This window comes from Arvicola amphibius, chromosome 7, assembly GCF_903992535.2.
Source record: "Arvicola amphibius chromosome 7, mArvAmp1.2, whole genome shotgun sequence".
Lineage (NCBI taxonomy): Eukaryota > Metazoa > Chordata > Mammalia > Rodentia > Cricetidae > Arvicola > Arvicola amphibius.
The window spans coordinates 16,628,086-16,646,309 of record NC_052053.1 but is presented as its reverse complement, the minus strand read 5'-3'; the positions used below and the strand labels follow the sequence as shown (position 1 = coordinate 16,646,309).

At 34.8% G+C, this 18,224-nt stretch overlaps 1 protein-coding gene across 2 annotated transcripts in view; it reads left to right on the top strand.

Moving 5' to 3' along the window:
• Nucleotides 1–18,224, top strand: part of Xirp2 (xin actin binding repeat containing 2) — a 293,783-nt gene that overhangs the window by 191,766 nt on the left and 83,793 nt on the right. The window contains exon 4 of one of the 2 annotated variants that reach the window (XM_038337549.1): nucleotides 13,597–13,626. The exons of the other annotated variant lie outside the window; for it this stretch is intronic. Coding sequence (XP_038193477.1) covers nucleotides 13,597–13,626 — 30 coding nt within the window. The remainder of the gene's footprint in view (nucleotides 1–13,596; nucleotides 13,627–18,224) is intronic. 2 annotated transcript variants of the gene reach the window in all.

Sequence of the window (18,224 nt, the reverse complement as noted above, 5' to 3'; positions counted from 1 at the left end):
GGAGATCACTGACAGCCTTTGTCCAGCTCTGACTGATTCTCTTCTCTCAAAAACACTCAGAGCACAGGATTTGAGACACCATTTCTGAATACAGTGTAGCTGATACAAGACCCACACCATACTTATGTCAGGATATCTTCCTTAACTCCTCATCTTTTATTCCAGATCTTGTAGTTTCCTGTCTCTTAAAATCCGCATCAATGTATATTTCAGTAAGAAAAATATTGTAAGTTGATCATGCCAAGTAAAGACTGTTCTTTCTTGTCAGAAATTCTTGTCCATTGCTTTCCATGGCCAATTTTGTTTATTTCCTTCTTTCCTTTTCTCCTCTTTGGTGGTTCTGAAGATGGAACCCAGGACCCCAGGCATGCTAGACAGTATTCTATCAACTGAGCTATACCCCAACTCCTCTCAGTGCTCTCTTGAAATGGACGCACCTATGTTTTTTCACCAATTTCTCTATGATCTTTTCAGTCACTAACAGACAGTCAGACATAGACATGTGCATTTCAGGGTGAAATCATGGACCCAGACAGAAGGGAGAGCTGAGAGCTGGCTATTCCTAGCAATAGGTAATGAAAGAACTATTCCTGAAATATTCACATGGTAACTACAAGTCAGTGCTTTGGAATGCTGGAAAGAGTCCACTGGTTAATAATCAAAACCCAGGAACTCATTCTGAGCATGGTCATATTTAATTTTAAAATATGATGCCATCACAACAGGGGAACACCCATAAATATCCTTTGAGACCATCCATGCTTAAAGCTGGAAAGTGCTAAATATATTTTTAATATTCTGAAAGAAGAATATACAAATTTATATACATTAATAAAAATATACATTTATTTTACAAAGTGATTTGAGCATGCTATTGCTTGTCCACTCATTTACCATTCACTAATAAACATTTTCAGTATCTATTTATGCCAGGTTCTCTGCTAAGTGTTTAGAATTTTAAGGACTAAAACTGAAAACAAATATAAATAAACACCCTTTTATGTAATTCATAATTCAACAGTTGAGCACACACAATGGATAATAGTAATAAGAAAAAAATTAAACTAGGAGCAAGGGGAAGAGGCATCATTAAAATTAGAATGTGATGAGCAACCATAGTGGAAAATGACATTTCAGCAATAGCTTCAGTAAAATATTTTGGTTTTGTTCATTTAAAAACATAGGTGAATTCCCACATTATTAAAGACAAATATACCCAATGAAATTGGAAGAAAAGTATGAACATTCCATACCCTAACATTGGATTGAGTTTATTCTTGAGTTCTTTGTAGTCATTTGAGATTAGTGCAAACACACAGCAATAGGATTGTTATAGCAACCACTATCCCCAGCACAAAGTGTGTGAAACTCTTCCTTCCTTGGTTTTCAACTCTGCATCTTGAACTATGGGGTGTTGTTCAGTCCTGCCACAGGAAGAGCCCACTGAGATGAGACAGCAGAGAGGAAGGGCTTCAGACTGAATCATCAAGTTGACTGAAGACTTGGATGTCACACATGGGAACCACACCAGGATTAGTTATTCTAGGCATGCTTACATGGGAATTTCATTGCGTAATAGTTTTGAAATTAGAATGTCAGCACAAAGGTGAAACTCAAGATGTCTGCATCTTAAAGTGAATTCATGACTCCATGTGGTTGCCCAGACTGTCATGGCTCACATGACTATCAGTGTTCAAAATAACACAACAGGAGAGGTCTAACAGTGCAATCAATATGCACAGAGAAGTAAGAAGTACAAGGAGAGATACCAATGATGCAAACCTATCAAGACTGAGTTGAAGAAAAAAATTATGAAAACCAAAAAAGTCTAGTAGTGAAGGATAAGGAAATAGATTAAAAAATTGCTACTCTTAAGTAATGAGGTTTGAAAGAATAGAAAGATGCAAAACACAACATGGAAAGAGGGAAGGATAAAGAAAGAAGTAAACACACTCAATAACACCAAAGGGAGGGGAAACTGGAAAGAAACGGAAAGATCAAGCCGTTCGGCAAAGCTTTAGAAAAGTAGCTAGATCCAGTTACTAAAGAATTACGGCCATATCCAGGTGATACACACCTGCAACTCCAGGCCTTAGGAGGTGTAGACAGGAGGATAAGAAGGTTAGGTCAAGCCGGGTGGTGGTGGCTCACGCCTTTAATCCCAGCACTCGGGAGGCAGAGGCAGGCGGATCTCTGTGAGTTCGAGACCAGCCTGGTCTACAAGAGCTAGCTCCAGGACAGGCTCTAAAGCTGCAGAGAAACCCTGTCTCGAAAACCCAAAAAAAGGGAGGGGTTAGGTCATCCTCCTTCACTGCACAACAATTTTGAGGCTATCCTAGGCTAGAAAAGAAAGAGGAAAAATAAATGAACTGAAAACAAATATTATTAGAGACAAATACTAGCAAACAGCCATAAACTTAGCAAACATTTATGGAGTGTACTATGAACCTGCCTCTTAGGAATGGGGTGGTAAGTATTTGAAGACAAAGACTGTATCCAAGAGCACTCTGTCACTTAAATGAACTTTCAAATGTGTCAAAACAAGTAGTAAGCAAAATACACCTCAGAGAGCAAAAGGAAACACCCTACTATGCCTGGACTCAGAGACGCTATAGGAGAATATTGACTGGGGAAGAGTGCACACGTCCTTGAAATTGAACGACGGCCAATGAAGAAGAAGAAGAAAGGGTTTGTGAGGAGAAGGGGGGGGGGGTAGAAAAAGGAAGGAGATTATAGATAGAGCCAATAAAGTGATGGAGGCACATTCAACGTGAGGAATTGGGAGAAATAGGAACCCTTCTATATGTCTCAGTCTTAATGGCTCATTTCAATAAATATTCATGCATCCTAATGAGTGGCAGCCAGGGTAGGCGCTGGATTCTAAGCTGGAGGTGAATTCATTAAGGCTGAGGTTAATTATATTCTGTTTCTAAGTGAAGAATACTGAGCAAAGTGGAATGAGAATACTCTATCTCAGGATTTTCCAAGTTGATCATAATTTACGTTGACATATTTTGGTAATTTTTAAGAATTGGAGAGGAAGTTTTTGACTGTTTTTCATCATTGTTTAAAACATTACTAGCATAAAAACAGCTTTCAATCTTAGGTATTTCAGATATGCAGAATGGGAAAGATTGTTACGTGTGTTTGCTAATTATCAATGTTAGTTATAAATTCAATTTTAAAAACTTTGAGGGATTTAAAAGTCTTTTCCAAAGTTAAGCCAGGTAATTTACTTAAAATGCCTATTTTCTCAGTCAGCTTATTAACATTTAATGTTCAATATATACTATTTAAAACAAACAAGAAAACAAATCATAGGTCATGAACCTACCTCTTATGAAGTTACATTGAGAGAGTCATGTGCTTTTAAATCTATAAATATAAGAGAGAGCTAAAATAATGTCCTATGAATAAATTCTGCATGTCATAGCCATGGTTCTTCATTTAGAATCTCTAAGATGATGAAAGAGTGAGTGTGTGAGCACTCGATTAGAAGGGTACATGGAGTTCTAGACAGCTAAGTCCTAGGTGCTTAGAACATCAGGAACAAAAGCATGTCTCCAGATTGCCTGTGACATAAAGCCAGGTCCACAGATTTAACATTGTCTTAAAAATTAATATTGTCAAACGGAATAAAGAATTTATTTATTTATTTAGTTGTTTCTTTGGCCTAATCTTTCCGTTCTTAATGTCCTAGCTAGTTTCAGACTGATTGCCGGATACATATGCTTTTCTCAGAAACAAGACGGGACCACCGGCTTTCATAATTATCAAGGAATAACTCGACACATCACCTTCAAATTCATTTTGCATCATTGCTACACAATGCTAAAAATCATTATTTTAAATTGCCCCAATAAAAGTATGTTGCTCTTTCAGAAGATAATATCACAGTACGTAGTCCATGACTTTACATTGCATTCAATATTGAGAAATATTAAATTTTATCATATCCTCTGAATTTCCAATGAAACAATTTTAATTAAAATTAGGAAAAAATAAAAGGTCAGATAACTATGCATTTTATACATTTTAATAATAAATTTTAGAGTTCCAGTGAACATAAATAGATACTATGTTTTAAATTGAAATGCTTTCCCCTTAATTTTTGCTAAGATTTTTGTAATCACTATCCTCATATGTAGCAGCAAGCTATCTTATTTTCATTTATTTTTGATATATTATGATCATGATATTCCATAGAGTGATCTATATGTCTGGGTTGACCACTTCCAAATACCTGTCTTTCTAACAGGAAAACTGTGAAAACTAGGGGTGATTGTGTTTTGAGTATTTTCAGGAATAAAAAAAAAAATAAGCTGAAACTATCGTTGTCTATTGTCATCCTTAGTCTAAAGTCCTAACTTTTTGTCAATAGTGAAAGTAAAAAAATAAAAAATAAAAGGGTGTAGAAAATGGAATTAATTAAAATGTAAGTTCAAACCTCCATAACAGAAGGGGGGGGGAGGCGTGGATTTCATGAACACTTGTTTGAGAATTAGGAGAAACATAAAACTAATATAAATCTAGAATACCGGAGAAGTACGTGGAGAGAGGATAAGACATGGAATTATCAAAAGAGCAAGTTTTTTATTTTAATTTTTTTCTAGAGCTGAAAGACTATGCACATATTAAAATTAAACGTTTCAGTGCTCTAATAACCAAGGAAAGCACATGGGGACACAGGATGAGAAAGGTGCAGAATGCAATCCTTCATTCATTCACTCAGCAATATGTCTTCCCAGAAGCTTCCAGATATGGAGGAAAGCAGAGTTCCAGCACAAACGTGCCTCAAGCTGAAACATCCATGGTAGAAATCATCCCCTCTGAATGTTAAAAGAAAACAGGTTCCAAAGTCACCTTAAGATCTAGTACGTTCAGAGTTTCATTAGAAATTACATTGGCGGAAATACACAAGAAATTCAAAATGGAGAAAATGATTTAAAAATTTTTGCAGATTCAATTGCTCATACTCCATACACATTTTTAGATATCGCTAAGAGATAAAGTAAAGCAGTGTACATGCAGCTAGTAGCTCCCTCAGAATTTTCTGGACCTCTACTCTATGCATGGTTTTCATTTTCTTAATTTAATCTGTATGTTTCAACTGTAATAAAGAATAGCTAAGTGTAAAAGCTTCTCCTGGTTCTGTGAGCGCTAGGGAATGAGTGGCCTGGAGAAAACCCTGAGGATCTCAAATTCAAGGGTTCACACAAGGACTAAAATTTCAAATGATAACATAAAATTCAGATGACAGGTAATAAGCAAAAATTATTCTTAGAGGATCATTTTGTTCTTTGAGGAAAGAAAGTGATTAAAATTAATTTTGTTTTGTTAACATATTAAAGTTTCTCAATTAATGAATAAAATGTTTAAATAAGATACTTTTTAAACTACTAGAGAGGAAAAAGAAATCTTAAGTAATTCAAAGAAAAGCCAGAAAAGAGTCAACAAAATCCACATAGTTGTAAGGGTATGTATAATATCAAAAATAGATAGTTGAAATAAATTTAAATTGATTGTATTCTCTATAAATATATGTCTCTGATCTTTACCAAAATTACTGTCAAATTGTTCTTAAAAAACAGCCTATACAGACACTTTCAAAAATTGGATTTACTACAAAAGAAGAAAGACTTAATATATAAATATTAATAAAAAACAAACAGCTCTCTGATCAGTCTTAAGACTGTTTGACAAGAGGGAAATCTTGCCTTGTACTGGAAACCTAGCCAATGACCCAGGGCTAGTGAAGTCATGGGTCTTGGAGAAGAATAGAGAATATTAATTATTGAAATCCTCATAATCCCTAACTACATAATTAATATTGGTCCTTATACTCACAGATTACTGTTGTTCTTAGATCTCATCAAGGAAACTTGGGTTTGAAACACATAGACACTATTGCAGAAAACTTCAACCAATCAAAATGCGGAGTTATGTTTTCTAGTTCCATTGGATACATCTACAACACAGCTCCTATACTCAAGGTTCAGGGATCATTGTGTAAGAAAGAAAAAATATTGTAAAAGCCAGAGGATCAGGGAGTTTGCTGTGAAATTGAGTCTCCCATAAGTGACTGATGCTATTCCCATAGAGCTGCACCTACATGCCTAAATATGACCTGAACAGGGAAGACACCAATAGATATATTACCATGGATGGGAGAAAGCTCCAGGAACCTCAAAGAGCTACAGGTAAACAAAGAATGCTAAGAACAGACAGAATAGCCTTATATATGAATAATATGTATCTATAAAACTTTATACAGACTAAGAAGTTTACATTTATATATTTAGAAACACACATACACATATGTTCATAGATCACATGCAAAAATAAAGACCAAGAATTTGAAAAAGAGCAAGAAGAGGTGGCATGCATGGGAGGGTTTGGAGGGAGAAAAGGCAAAGAAATGATCTAGTTATACCTAATCTCAAAACTATAAAATCTTATTTTAAACACTAAAACATTAAGTTAACATTGCTGTTGTGTTTTCAGGATACAAATAGACAAACCAAATAAAAACTGAGAGCATGGCAATTTAATAATCAAGAAACTATAGTTCTCAACAGACTTTCAATCTCAAAATGCACAAAACAAAATAAAAACAGTGGAATTACAAAAATTGTGTAACAAAATAATTGAAATGTTTTAGATATATGCTTAAAATATTAACTCAAGCAATAGAAGCAAGAATATACAACCCTCATTAAACAATAATTTTTTTCTACTCTTTTGATCCTCCAGTTCCAGAAATACCAACTCCCAACTTGAGATGCTGCCAAAACCGTCTGGGAGCCTGTTGGTTCACTTTAACTCCTAGTGATGTAGAGTTCTATGTATTAAATTAAATCTAAAACTTGGCATTTCTCTCAAATCTAAGATGATAGTTTATTGGTCTCAACCAGTTTAAGAACTATTATTCAGGGCTATAAGGAAACTCGCAAGCATTTCAATTAAATTATCTCATACAGAGCATATAGTAATTAAATAAGATAGAAAAATACTTACTATAAAATATATTTTCAGAGGGTTAAAAACGTCTCTTTCCTGAAAATAACATGGCTCATACTTTCTGAATTTATCCAGCCATTAAGTGCCAAAAATATTGATTAATGTTTGTACAGCTAATTCTTTGGAAAGTAAAAGTATCTATTAAGAAAGATTTGGAGAGAAAATGAAAGTACAAACACAGGGAGGCAGGACAGATAGAAAATATCTATTTCTCTGTTTATATTAATAGCTAGAATTTTTGATTTCAAAGATAAATGCATGAAATTAATTTAGGATACTAGGCACTGAACTCATATAGAATGAAGAGCTGGATAAGTAGAAAGCTGCCAAGCTGAAAGTACAATAAGCTGTGCACGAATCAGAAGACAGGCTAAACATATGGTTATGTAAAGTATTTCCTGGAATAATCAAAATAATTTTATCTGTAAGCAATTCTTGAAACAAAGAGTAGTAGCTCCCAACCAAACTCCATTCAGATTTGCTGACTTGGAGACATATGCAAACCACACCTCCATTCTGAATTTGCAGTAAATCCTTTAAACTCATGAAAATTGCAAATTTCCCTGGAGGAATACAATAGTATGATCTCATAACATCCCTAAGATTAGTAATTGAAACTTAAAGAAAGCAAAATAACTTCTCTTTGATTAAACACAAAATTTGTTTCATGTTGTTTTAAAGTTAACTATAAAAACTCAAACCTCTACACTGTAAGAAATAATTGGAAAAACTGCAGAATAATGTTGCGCATCATAGAGCATTTATAAGGAACACTAGAAAGAAAAACTCCAAAGTATTAATATAAGAATAAATTATCATAAATGCATTTAAACTTCTGCTCCATAAACAATACATTAGCTAATATTAAAAGACTGGAAAAATAGAAAGAAAAGTTCACAATACTTATAACCACCAGCATATTAATATGTTCCTATCAAGAAAAGAATCAAATATAAAATTAGGCAATGATTAAGAACCAAAGAAAATTGGAAACAGATAAAAATCATATGAAAATGTGAACAGCACTATTAATAATTAAGGCAATAAACATTATCATAATACTCAGACACAACCTTGCTCATTCGAAGAGCAAAGACAAAGGAGAGTTTCACAATGTGTGGCTGTGGACTGTATATAGAAAGTTGTTTGCAGCAGTACAAAAATAGTATAATCTCTTGGGAGATATTAGTTTAATTAACATTCAAAATGTCACTCAGCTCGACATCAACTTTAACTATTTAACTAAAAGAAGGATTGCACCTGGAGTGTAGTCATTAATGATGGAAGATATATATTATGCTATTAATTTTTATGAAGAAAGATTAACACAGCCTATATGTCTATCATATTTTGGAGTAACGGGTAAAATTGGTTTACCCGTTATGATGAAATATTCTATATATTTAATAAGAGCAACAATATTCATCAGACAAACACAGAAAATTTCTAAGATGTATTAACTTAGTGTGTTCTTTCAATGTTTTATAGAAAAAAATAATTGTATCTGTCTTACATAGGTGATTTTTTTTGTACCTTCAGCGTATCGTATTCCTCCTGGATTTTCTCCATTTCATGAAGACAAACCATAAATACCTACATCTTCACCAATTATTGGGATTTTCATTTCCTTACATTGTTTTTTCTGCCACCTCCCAATAAAAGAAAGAAAAAGAAAAAAGTTAAATTGTGTATTCTCCTTTTGTTAGAGTCTTTTTTTTATAAAAAATAGATTTTTTTCTCACACAATATATTCTGATTATATTTTCCCTCCGCTCCAATGTTTCCAGATCTCCCTGCTCTCCCCTCCCCTCCAGATCCACTTCCTTTCTGTCTCTCACTAGAAGAGAACATGATAAGATGAAACAAAACTGTATTAAGTTGGACATAGCAAGCCAACAAGAAAAAAAGAGCCAAAAATAAGGCATGAGTCAAAACCCATTTATTCTCACAATCAGGAGTCCCATCTTCTTGTTTTCTTAAAGGATCCATAGCCATGAGTCTACGGTGGATAGAAGAAATAGATGTCTTTGAACCCTGATATCTCATTGTTTTCTCAAGACATTCATTATGTTATGGTCTTGAAAAGTAAACCCAGAAGTCAAAGCATAATTAATAAGCAATTGATTTATCATCTAGATTGAAGATGCCTATTACAGTAGGCAAAAGGTGGCCTCTGAGGGAATCTTCCACTACTTTTGATATCCCCTATATAGCTTTTAAAGTCTTAAAGAAAGTACAAGTTTTTAAACATATTTTTTTCTTTTATTTTTTGTTTGGTTTTGTTTTTCATGTGTCGCCTTGACTATCCTTGAACTGGCTCTGTAGACCAGACTGACAAACTCATGGAGATCTGCCTGCCTCTTCTTCTTAAGTTTTAGGATGAAAGACATGTGCCACAACCACCCAGTTAATTTATTTATTTTAATTATTTAATTATTTAATTATTTATTTAATTTATTTATTTATTTTAGTTAATGTATTTACATCATTTATCTCTTCCCTTTACTCACTTCAGTCTTCTATATGCACTTCTACCCTGCCTTCTTTCAAATTCATGTCCTCTTTCCATTGAATTGTTCTCACACACACACATACACACACACACACACACACAAATACATAACTACAACATGCCCAATCTGACTAATATTCCTGTATTCCTGTTTCTCCTGTATAATGTTACTACTGTGTATGCTTTCAGGCAATAGCATTTCTTGTTGGATAATTCCTCTAGCTCTCAACATTTTTTGTTTCCTATAGTTCTTTCTCTGGTGTTGAGACACTGGAAGCTTCCCCCCTTTTGTGTTATTATGTTCCTTTGTGTATCCTCTGTCAGGTAATATTTAGGCAGCAATTTTTGAGACTTTATGGATATAGCTTTTGAAATTTCTAGGAGACACAATCTCACACCAATCTCTTGTTCTTATGTTTCCAGGCCCTCTTCCACAATGATGCCTGAACCTTAGATGTGGAAAGTTGTGTTGTAGATGAATCTGTTGGAGCAGAGCTTCACAACTGTGTACCTTGATTGATCCAATGCTTAGGTATCAAATAAAGTTGGTGTTCTAGCCTAGCAACATTACAGCAACAGAAAGAAATGGCAATGTCATTTTCAGGGGCTTTCTAAAACATAACCTAAATTCCCGTATCTCATCGGCACTATTTGTGTGCCTGAATTTAACAATTCTGACATGTTGCATGCATCATACATACTTAAACAACATGTTATCTAAATGGAGTATATGTTAAAAAAAAAAACCTAAATGAACAATCAAATGGATTCATTTTTTCACAGGGAGAAATTGTAAGGTAGTCAAACATAGTTATAACTTGTAGAATATGGTATTTTTCATATATAGACTCAATTTAATAAATAGTTGAACATGAACTGTGAGGATAGGCAAAAAATTATATGATTTTTATTTGTTCTTTGAAGTTTTCATATTTAAATATTCTTTGAGATATCACAAATTATATAACCTAATGATATTACTAGTAGTGTCAATGATTTGGCTGTAATTTCTTCTTAGAAGGTAGAAAGATTGATATTATTTCTTCAGTATGTTGTGAGGAGTAATTGAAATACTGCATAAATATGACTTGGCACACTGTGGTGAGTTCAAAACCATACTGACGTTAATAGAAATTCAAACAGTGACTTTGCTTCCTTGAAAGTTTATTTTTGGAAAATTTCTTCAAGACACATTTAACTATGGTGTATTATTTCTTGATGCCTCTCAGATCTGCCCATGTACTCCGAATTTGTGAACTATAAGTCTGTTGAATGCAAGGCTTTATAATTCACCCCCAGTATATAATAGTCTATCAGTGCAAACCCACTGCCGACCACACACCCATGTGTGTGAGTCGATGCAGCAGACTGGTTATGGATTATGTTGTACAAAACTCAATTTAAAAGATGCACCGGAAAATCATTTTCTCAAATACATACCATATTTTTATGAGCCCTGGACAGAATAACTGAAAATGACTGGGGTTTGGAAATAAGAATTAATCTGTCAATATAAAATGATAATCAAAACAAAGAATGAGAAAATAGACACCCCGTAGCTATAGGCTCAGTGGTCATGAACATGATGTTTTCCATTTTCCTGTCCCAAACATCCAGGCTTATTTTAGGCTTTCAGTGCTTTCTTTTTCCTTCTTATTTTGTGTAAAAATACATATATTTACCATTTCATGTTTTTTTAACTTTTACTGATTCTTTGTGGATTTCACATCATGCATTCTGATTCCATTTATCTCCCCACTCCCTCACATTTGTCTTCTGCCCTTGCCAACGTCCTCCTCAAACAAAACCAAACTTAAAAGAAAGACCAAAAAACAAACAAACAGCAACAAAAAACAAGAGAGTGGGAGAAGTTCTTGTTGTGGAAGTTGTAGTGAAGCCTGTTGGGTCACAGTTTGCCCTTTAATTCATTCATTTTTACTTGTAAAATATTTCCTAGAAACATTTAGTATATGGTTTTATTGGCAGCGAAATGTATTGGGTTCACTAAAACCACAGAAGTAAATGTTGTCAATAACAATACAGAACTCAATAAGGATATATTCCATTCACGTGGTGTTCTTAGGAAAGTTGAATTTACAAGTACTGGGATTCTTCCTTCTACAGTATTAATCTCCTTGTGTCCTTCACACTTTCAGGAATTAATTCACATGACCATTTGTTAGTTTGCTTTTCGATTTGCTGTTCTATTTATCCTGGAGTCCATAAAATAAAGACATTCTATCTACATGTTAGCATAAACTCTTTATTATTTATAGGATATAATTTTAATACTGGTATATTCACTGGGATACTCCCCCACCTCAAAGTCAAAATCAAATTTATACTTGTATTCTTAATCTGCATTAAGTAAAGTGAAGAGGTTTATGCAAAGATTATAACATGAACCAGCACGAATAACACTTTAGAAGTCAGCCTTTCCCCCCTCAGAGCACCAAATAGATAAACACTGCAGAGGGAAGGGAGACACTGAAATAATAGCATTTGATATGTGATACTCTCTGCTCTTCCTTCCTCCTGCACACAGTATTTGCACAGCAACACCACTTTAATGTTCTTTGAAAGGAAGAAATGAAATTTGACAGAGTAACCTAGGATCACTGTTAACATAATTGTAATAGACAAATACGTGTGAAATGTATATACATTTGCGAATATGTAATTTCATGTACTTAGGGAAAAAGAGAAATTGTGTCGTTTTACAGTTTGCTTGGGTATCTGCTTGGAATTTTGATAAAGACAGTCCAGAAGACATTATGAGGTGTGGGCAAAAACCCATGATAGGTTTTTCTTTTCACTGAAAATAAAGTGCATAAATAGGAAGCTGCCCATCCACACGAAATGCTCTAACAGACCGCTCTGCTTATGCCGAAACATGCACAGAGTCTGCCTCTAGAATCTACAGGTTGCATCTGAAGGTAGCCGAAGAAGAACTGATAATTGTGTGGCTTCCTTTGTTACAGCGTGTAAATACCTTTGTAAAAATGCAGCTGAAACACCTAAGTGAAAACACACTAAGGTACTACAGCCTGAAATGGCATAATTGTCTTCATATTTTCTTTTATTTTTGAGGAAAGGGCATTTTATTGCCCAGTGACTTATTTTTGCCATAAAAACTAAGCTCCATGTGGAGTTTCTTCAATGACCATTATTTTCTCTGTATTAGATTGCTGCTACCAGGAGCAGACATGTCTCACTGTCATAAAATGGAACCGGTGTTATTAAAACATCATTTTGTTTTACTTTGTTTTTTGAGACAGTTTAAATGTGTAACAACACTAGCTGTCCTGGAACTAGCTCTTGTGGATCAAGCTGGCATCAAACTCACAGAGATCTGCCTACCTCTGCCTCCTGAGTGCTGGGATTAAAGGTGTGTGCCACTTTTGCCTAGCTATCAAAACAGCTTAAATACCATATTCTGTAGATCTCTGAAAGTTTTAAGATGACCTGTCTATCTAAAATATATTTTTGTTTGACCTTGAAAACATACCTAATATGACTACAACTTCGGTTATACTAGATGATTAACTACTAATTTGTATTTCCTTATTATCCCAAACAGTTGGTTATAATAACTTTCAAATGGCCATTAAGATGGAACTTCTCATATCAATTAACCTATTCAAGATTTTGTTACACACACACGATTCTGGTTTCCATCAAGCTGATAATCAATATTGACCATCACATGCAACATCCAATACACAGGAAAGCGAATCTAAAATAGAACTCTTCCTTCCAAATGCCAGTGTACAAGGCTAGATTGGAAAGGGTTCAATGGGACCCACTGTGTGAGGAAGCCCTTCACTGGGAGTCTGTATTGGGAACCATCCTAGGCAATTATCCTCCAGGATGCAATGGAGGTACCATGGAGAGCTGCCAGATGTCTTAGTCAATTCACACCACAGGGACCTTCAGAAGAGATGTTAGAGAAACCAAGAGCCATTTCTCTCCTGGTGTCCCTCCAGGGCCCTTTCCTAGCTCCATGAAGAAGCTTATTATTTTGCCTTCTCTCAGAGGAGGAATTTCTAATATCACAGGATGAGCCACAGCAGGTGGTTTCGGGGCCGAGTCTGGTGGAATGACAGCCAGTGCATTAATTACTATATTAAGAGCACTTAGAAGGATTGCACCGTTTGGTTGCTAAAATGTAGTATAAGAACACAGTTTATTATATCTCGAAAGAAATCATTTAAAATAATTTTACACAATTATTTCTGAAAGACAAGGTAAAGCTTAATGCTTTCTCCATTACTCCAAAACTAAAGCTAATACTATGATAATTGAATATATTTCTTTGCAGTTTCAATTATATGATGATTTCAATAAGTCTGGACTGAGACTGGCACACACATAATACCCACTTCTATATTATTCTTTATTGTCACATGGGTATTGAGTTACTTCTCTCATTAAAATATTTTAAATATCTAGAACAAAAAAAATGAAAACCTACAAGAATTTTGGGAAAGAAAAATCAGCTACCCACAAATCAACAAAGGTCAAGCCTTACCCAGAGTATGTCAGCATCATATGAAATAGAGAGCAAGGATGACAGATGAGAACCTGGAGAGATGATTAATAAGTCATTCCATAAACAAGCTAGGCCCTTCTTATTCATGTCAAAAATGCAATAGAGAAATAAGACATAAAAGTAACAGTCTGCAGTAAGTTCATCTATACTGTACAATGGACACCATCTTATCTGGTGACAAATAGCCTCGTTTTTCCTACTTGAAAAAATGTATTTATTTCTGCTTGCTGCATCTCTCTGCTTTTTTAAAGCCCATTGGAATCAGCCCATAGTATACGTGGGGCTTTGGTAATACGACCTTCCACAGATTCCAAAATCCACATAAGTTCAAGTCCTTTGTATGAAATAGAAGAGTGTTAACATGTAATCTGTGGATACCATCCCATATATTTTTTTTATTAAAAATTTCTGCCTCCTCCCCACCTCCCATTTCTCTCTCCCTCCCTCCACTCCCCTCCTCATCCCTCTCCAGTCCAAAGAGCAGTCATATTTAATTTTTTTCTTTAAGATTTATTTATTTTTATGTTCCATGTAGGGGTGTTTTGCCTGCACATATGTATGTCCACCCACACAGATGCCAGAAGAGGTCACTGAAGCGCCTGAAACTGGAGTTACAGTTACACACAGTTGTAAAGCCCTGTGCAGGTGCTGGGAGGCAACCCGGGTTCTCTCTCTGCAAGACCGCTAGGTCCTCTTATCTGCTGTGCCATATCTCAAGTCCTAGGGTGCCATGTCATGTAAGACATCTCAAGAATACTTATATTAACTGCTAAAATGTTTTATATAAGTAGTTACTACACTGTATTTCTCAGGAAGACGGCCATGCAGGTGCAGCTTCTCTCTCAATGTTTCTGACCTGCAGTTGGCTGATGCACAGATCCAGTCCCTGAATAAAGTTCAACTACATATAACTTTTTGTTGTAACACAGAGAAAATTTTACACAGTCATCATTACAGATGCATCTTCCAGAGAAAAATACCAGTTTATTGCCTCCTAGATATTTTTTCCCCTATTCAAGTGCTTGTTACTAAATTAATAGATAATCTGCATCGTTAAAAACTGGTGTGGAAGTTGACGAGATTATTGCTATTGCTTACAACACAAACGTAAGGACCCAAAGTCAATTCCCATGACCCTTAGAGTGTCAATGAGAAAAATCCACAGTGGACACACTTGTAATCCCAGAACAAGCAAAGTAGAAACAGGGAGATTCCTAGTGTTCAGTAATTAGACATTCTAATCTAATTAGTGAGTCTCAGGACCCACTGAGTTATTCTGTCTCAAAAATCAAGGGGAAATGGAATACAAGGTTGACCTCTGGGCTCCATAAACTAGTGCACACACTTACATATACAGTTAGACATACACACAAAAAAGAACAATTTTTCCTGTGCTATCCAACCATTGTGATATTATAGTCTTTACTACATTAATGCTTCCACCCACTCTCTGTCGATACATAATTTAAATAAAGGAGCACACAAAACTGTCCAAGCATCAACACCTATTTTAGCCACTTTTCACCTCTGTGACAGTTTATGGAGAAAGGTAGTGAAGGGGGAAATGTATTTTACCTGACATTCTAGAGGCTACAGAAAACTGCCTCTTGCCTCTATTATTGCTGAGTGAGTGGATAGGAAGGTAGTATGCCACCATGGGGAGCTGTACCCAGGGAAAGAACCGTCTCAGGAAACAGGAGGTGGGGAAAGACAGGATAAGAAGGAAAAAGACAGATCTTACACAGTCTTCTCTCCAGTGACCTACTTCCTTCAGCCAAGCTGAGACTCCTGAAAGTCCTTTCAGCTATGACTCCATCAACAGATTTATCCACTAGTGTGACTAGAAACTCCGTGATCCACTAACTGCTAACCAAGCTTTGAGCATAAAATAAATTCCATGAACGTTGATATCCATTTCAACCAGGTTTGTTGCCTTGGATCATTCTCAAGTGCCCATTCCCAACTGACCAAATCCAAGACAGAAATAATGACAATTTGATTTTAACCATATCTATTGCTTTTTATTATTCTATAATTTTATAAAATAAAGTTGTCTAGTCGTCCCTTTCTTCTGTGTGATTTTAGAGTTTATCTAATATGAAATATTTTCCTACCAGCCCTCTTTTCTTTTCTAAATATTGTAATATTATTTTTTGTGAATGCTCACAATTGGTATTTCATTCTCTTGTTTGTTGATTATCAGACTGTTTCTTGTTCAGGGTCATTAGTAGCTAAACCATTAATGGTATAAAGTATGTTTTATAGATTTGGGGGTTCTGGCTTTTCATGTCTTGTATAGGACATATGCTAAGATAAGACACTGGTTAGTAGTTGGAGAACCATGAATCTTTTTCCATCATGGCTTGGTCATTTTCACTCTTCCCAGCAATGTGAGAACTTCATTTCTTCTGCATCCTTCACACCATCTTTACTCGGTGCTGCTGGTACTGAACCATCGTAGTTGGAATGTTTCGTAGCTTATTGCAGACTTAATTACCACTCCACTCCCTACTAATGATAGTTCCCACAGGTTGTGGGATAGGTTATTGTGTTTGATTGGTTAATTTAAAAAATATTTTGTAAAGTATTTGTTTAAATATTCTTCCATTTTTAATTTGGCTACTTCACTTTTACTGTCTTACATGGTCTTGTGAATGTTTTATCTCTTTTTTTTTTTGAGAGACACTGTCTTGTTATCTTGATGAACCATCAAAATTTTTACCTCAAATCTTTCTTCAGCTCAAAACCTTATCTTTTATTTGAAGTTTAATTATTTATTTCCTAGCTATTTCTCTCTTCCTCAGTAATAGCTACATTTCTTTGATCATGCTTCTGTCCTTCATGCACATCATTATCTAGGTCATCTTTTTCATCTTGGATTTTCCTTCTGTGATATGGAATTTAAGATTTTCCCACATTTCATTGACTGAAATTCAATTTTTACATCTGTTTTCCACCATCTCAAATAGCTTTTCATTTTTCTTACTGGACTTCACATTTTCCCAATATTTTGCTTTTCTTTTTCTTTCTTTGTGTGTGTGTGTGTGTGTGTGTTTAATCCACCCTATTATTTTTTGTCCAAACATCTAATATAGTTAAAAAAAAGCTATTTCCATTAATCTTTTTGAAAACCAGGTTTATGAAATTTATCAAGTATTTAACAGTGTTTTAATTTCTAACCAAGTTTGTCTCTCTCATAAAAGTTAAAATTGCTCTCATGAGATATTCTGTAGTGTTTTTATGCATGCATAAATTGTATTATATATTTTTAAATCACAAGTAGCGTTTTCTCTTGAACTAGTATTTCTTCGTGATGAAACTTTCAATAAACTTTTTCTATCTTTTCAAAGTCTATTGCTGTCATCTGTAAGCAGCTGAATATACATTCTCATACCATATCCTGCCATTGTTAGTAAACTTTGAAATCCACTCAGCTCATCAGTAGGTACAAGTCCATACACTGCCTACATTCTCCAGCCATCTTACTTTCTATGAGATCCATTTCTTTATATTTCAGAATAAGGTAAATATAAGAGCCATAGTATCAACTTCCCTTATCAATCAGACCAGCAATGATATGTGAGTTTATGTACTTTACATTTATTGACTTAATATTGGTTTGCATGTGGCATTTCTTTCAAATGAGGTGTTTCAATTTGTCTGATTTTTTTGTCATTAAATATATCCTATAGCTTCAATGTGCATTTCTCTTCTTCCCATTCGGTTGCTCCCAAATTCTTTAATAGTTGAGCTTGTATAATTTTGCTACTAGGACTTGCAATATCTACCCTGTACCTTGCAGTCCTGCTTTAGGCTGAAAGACTTAGTGAGTGTGTGCTCCTTTGCAAAGTACAAAGCAACAACTCCTGTGGAATTCTAGCAACAATCTCTGAAGAAGTCACTTCCTAGGAAGCTATTCTTAATGTTGCCTCTAACAAAGAGCCTTCTTCTGTAATGATTGACCATCACAGAAAATATCATGAAGAAGAAATGGGGAAAAAGTTCATAACATATTTCACATAGTTTTTACAAAGGATTAAGTTACTTACTCCAACCAATCCCAAAGCACTCATTAAACATACACTTCCGTGCTATATTTATATGCTGCTTTTAACATTTGGGGCAGATATTTGTTGTATA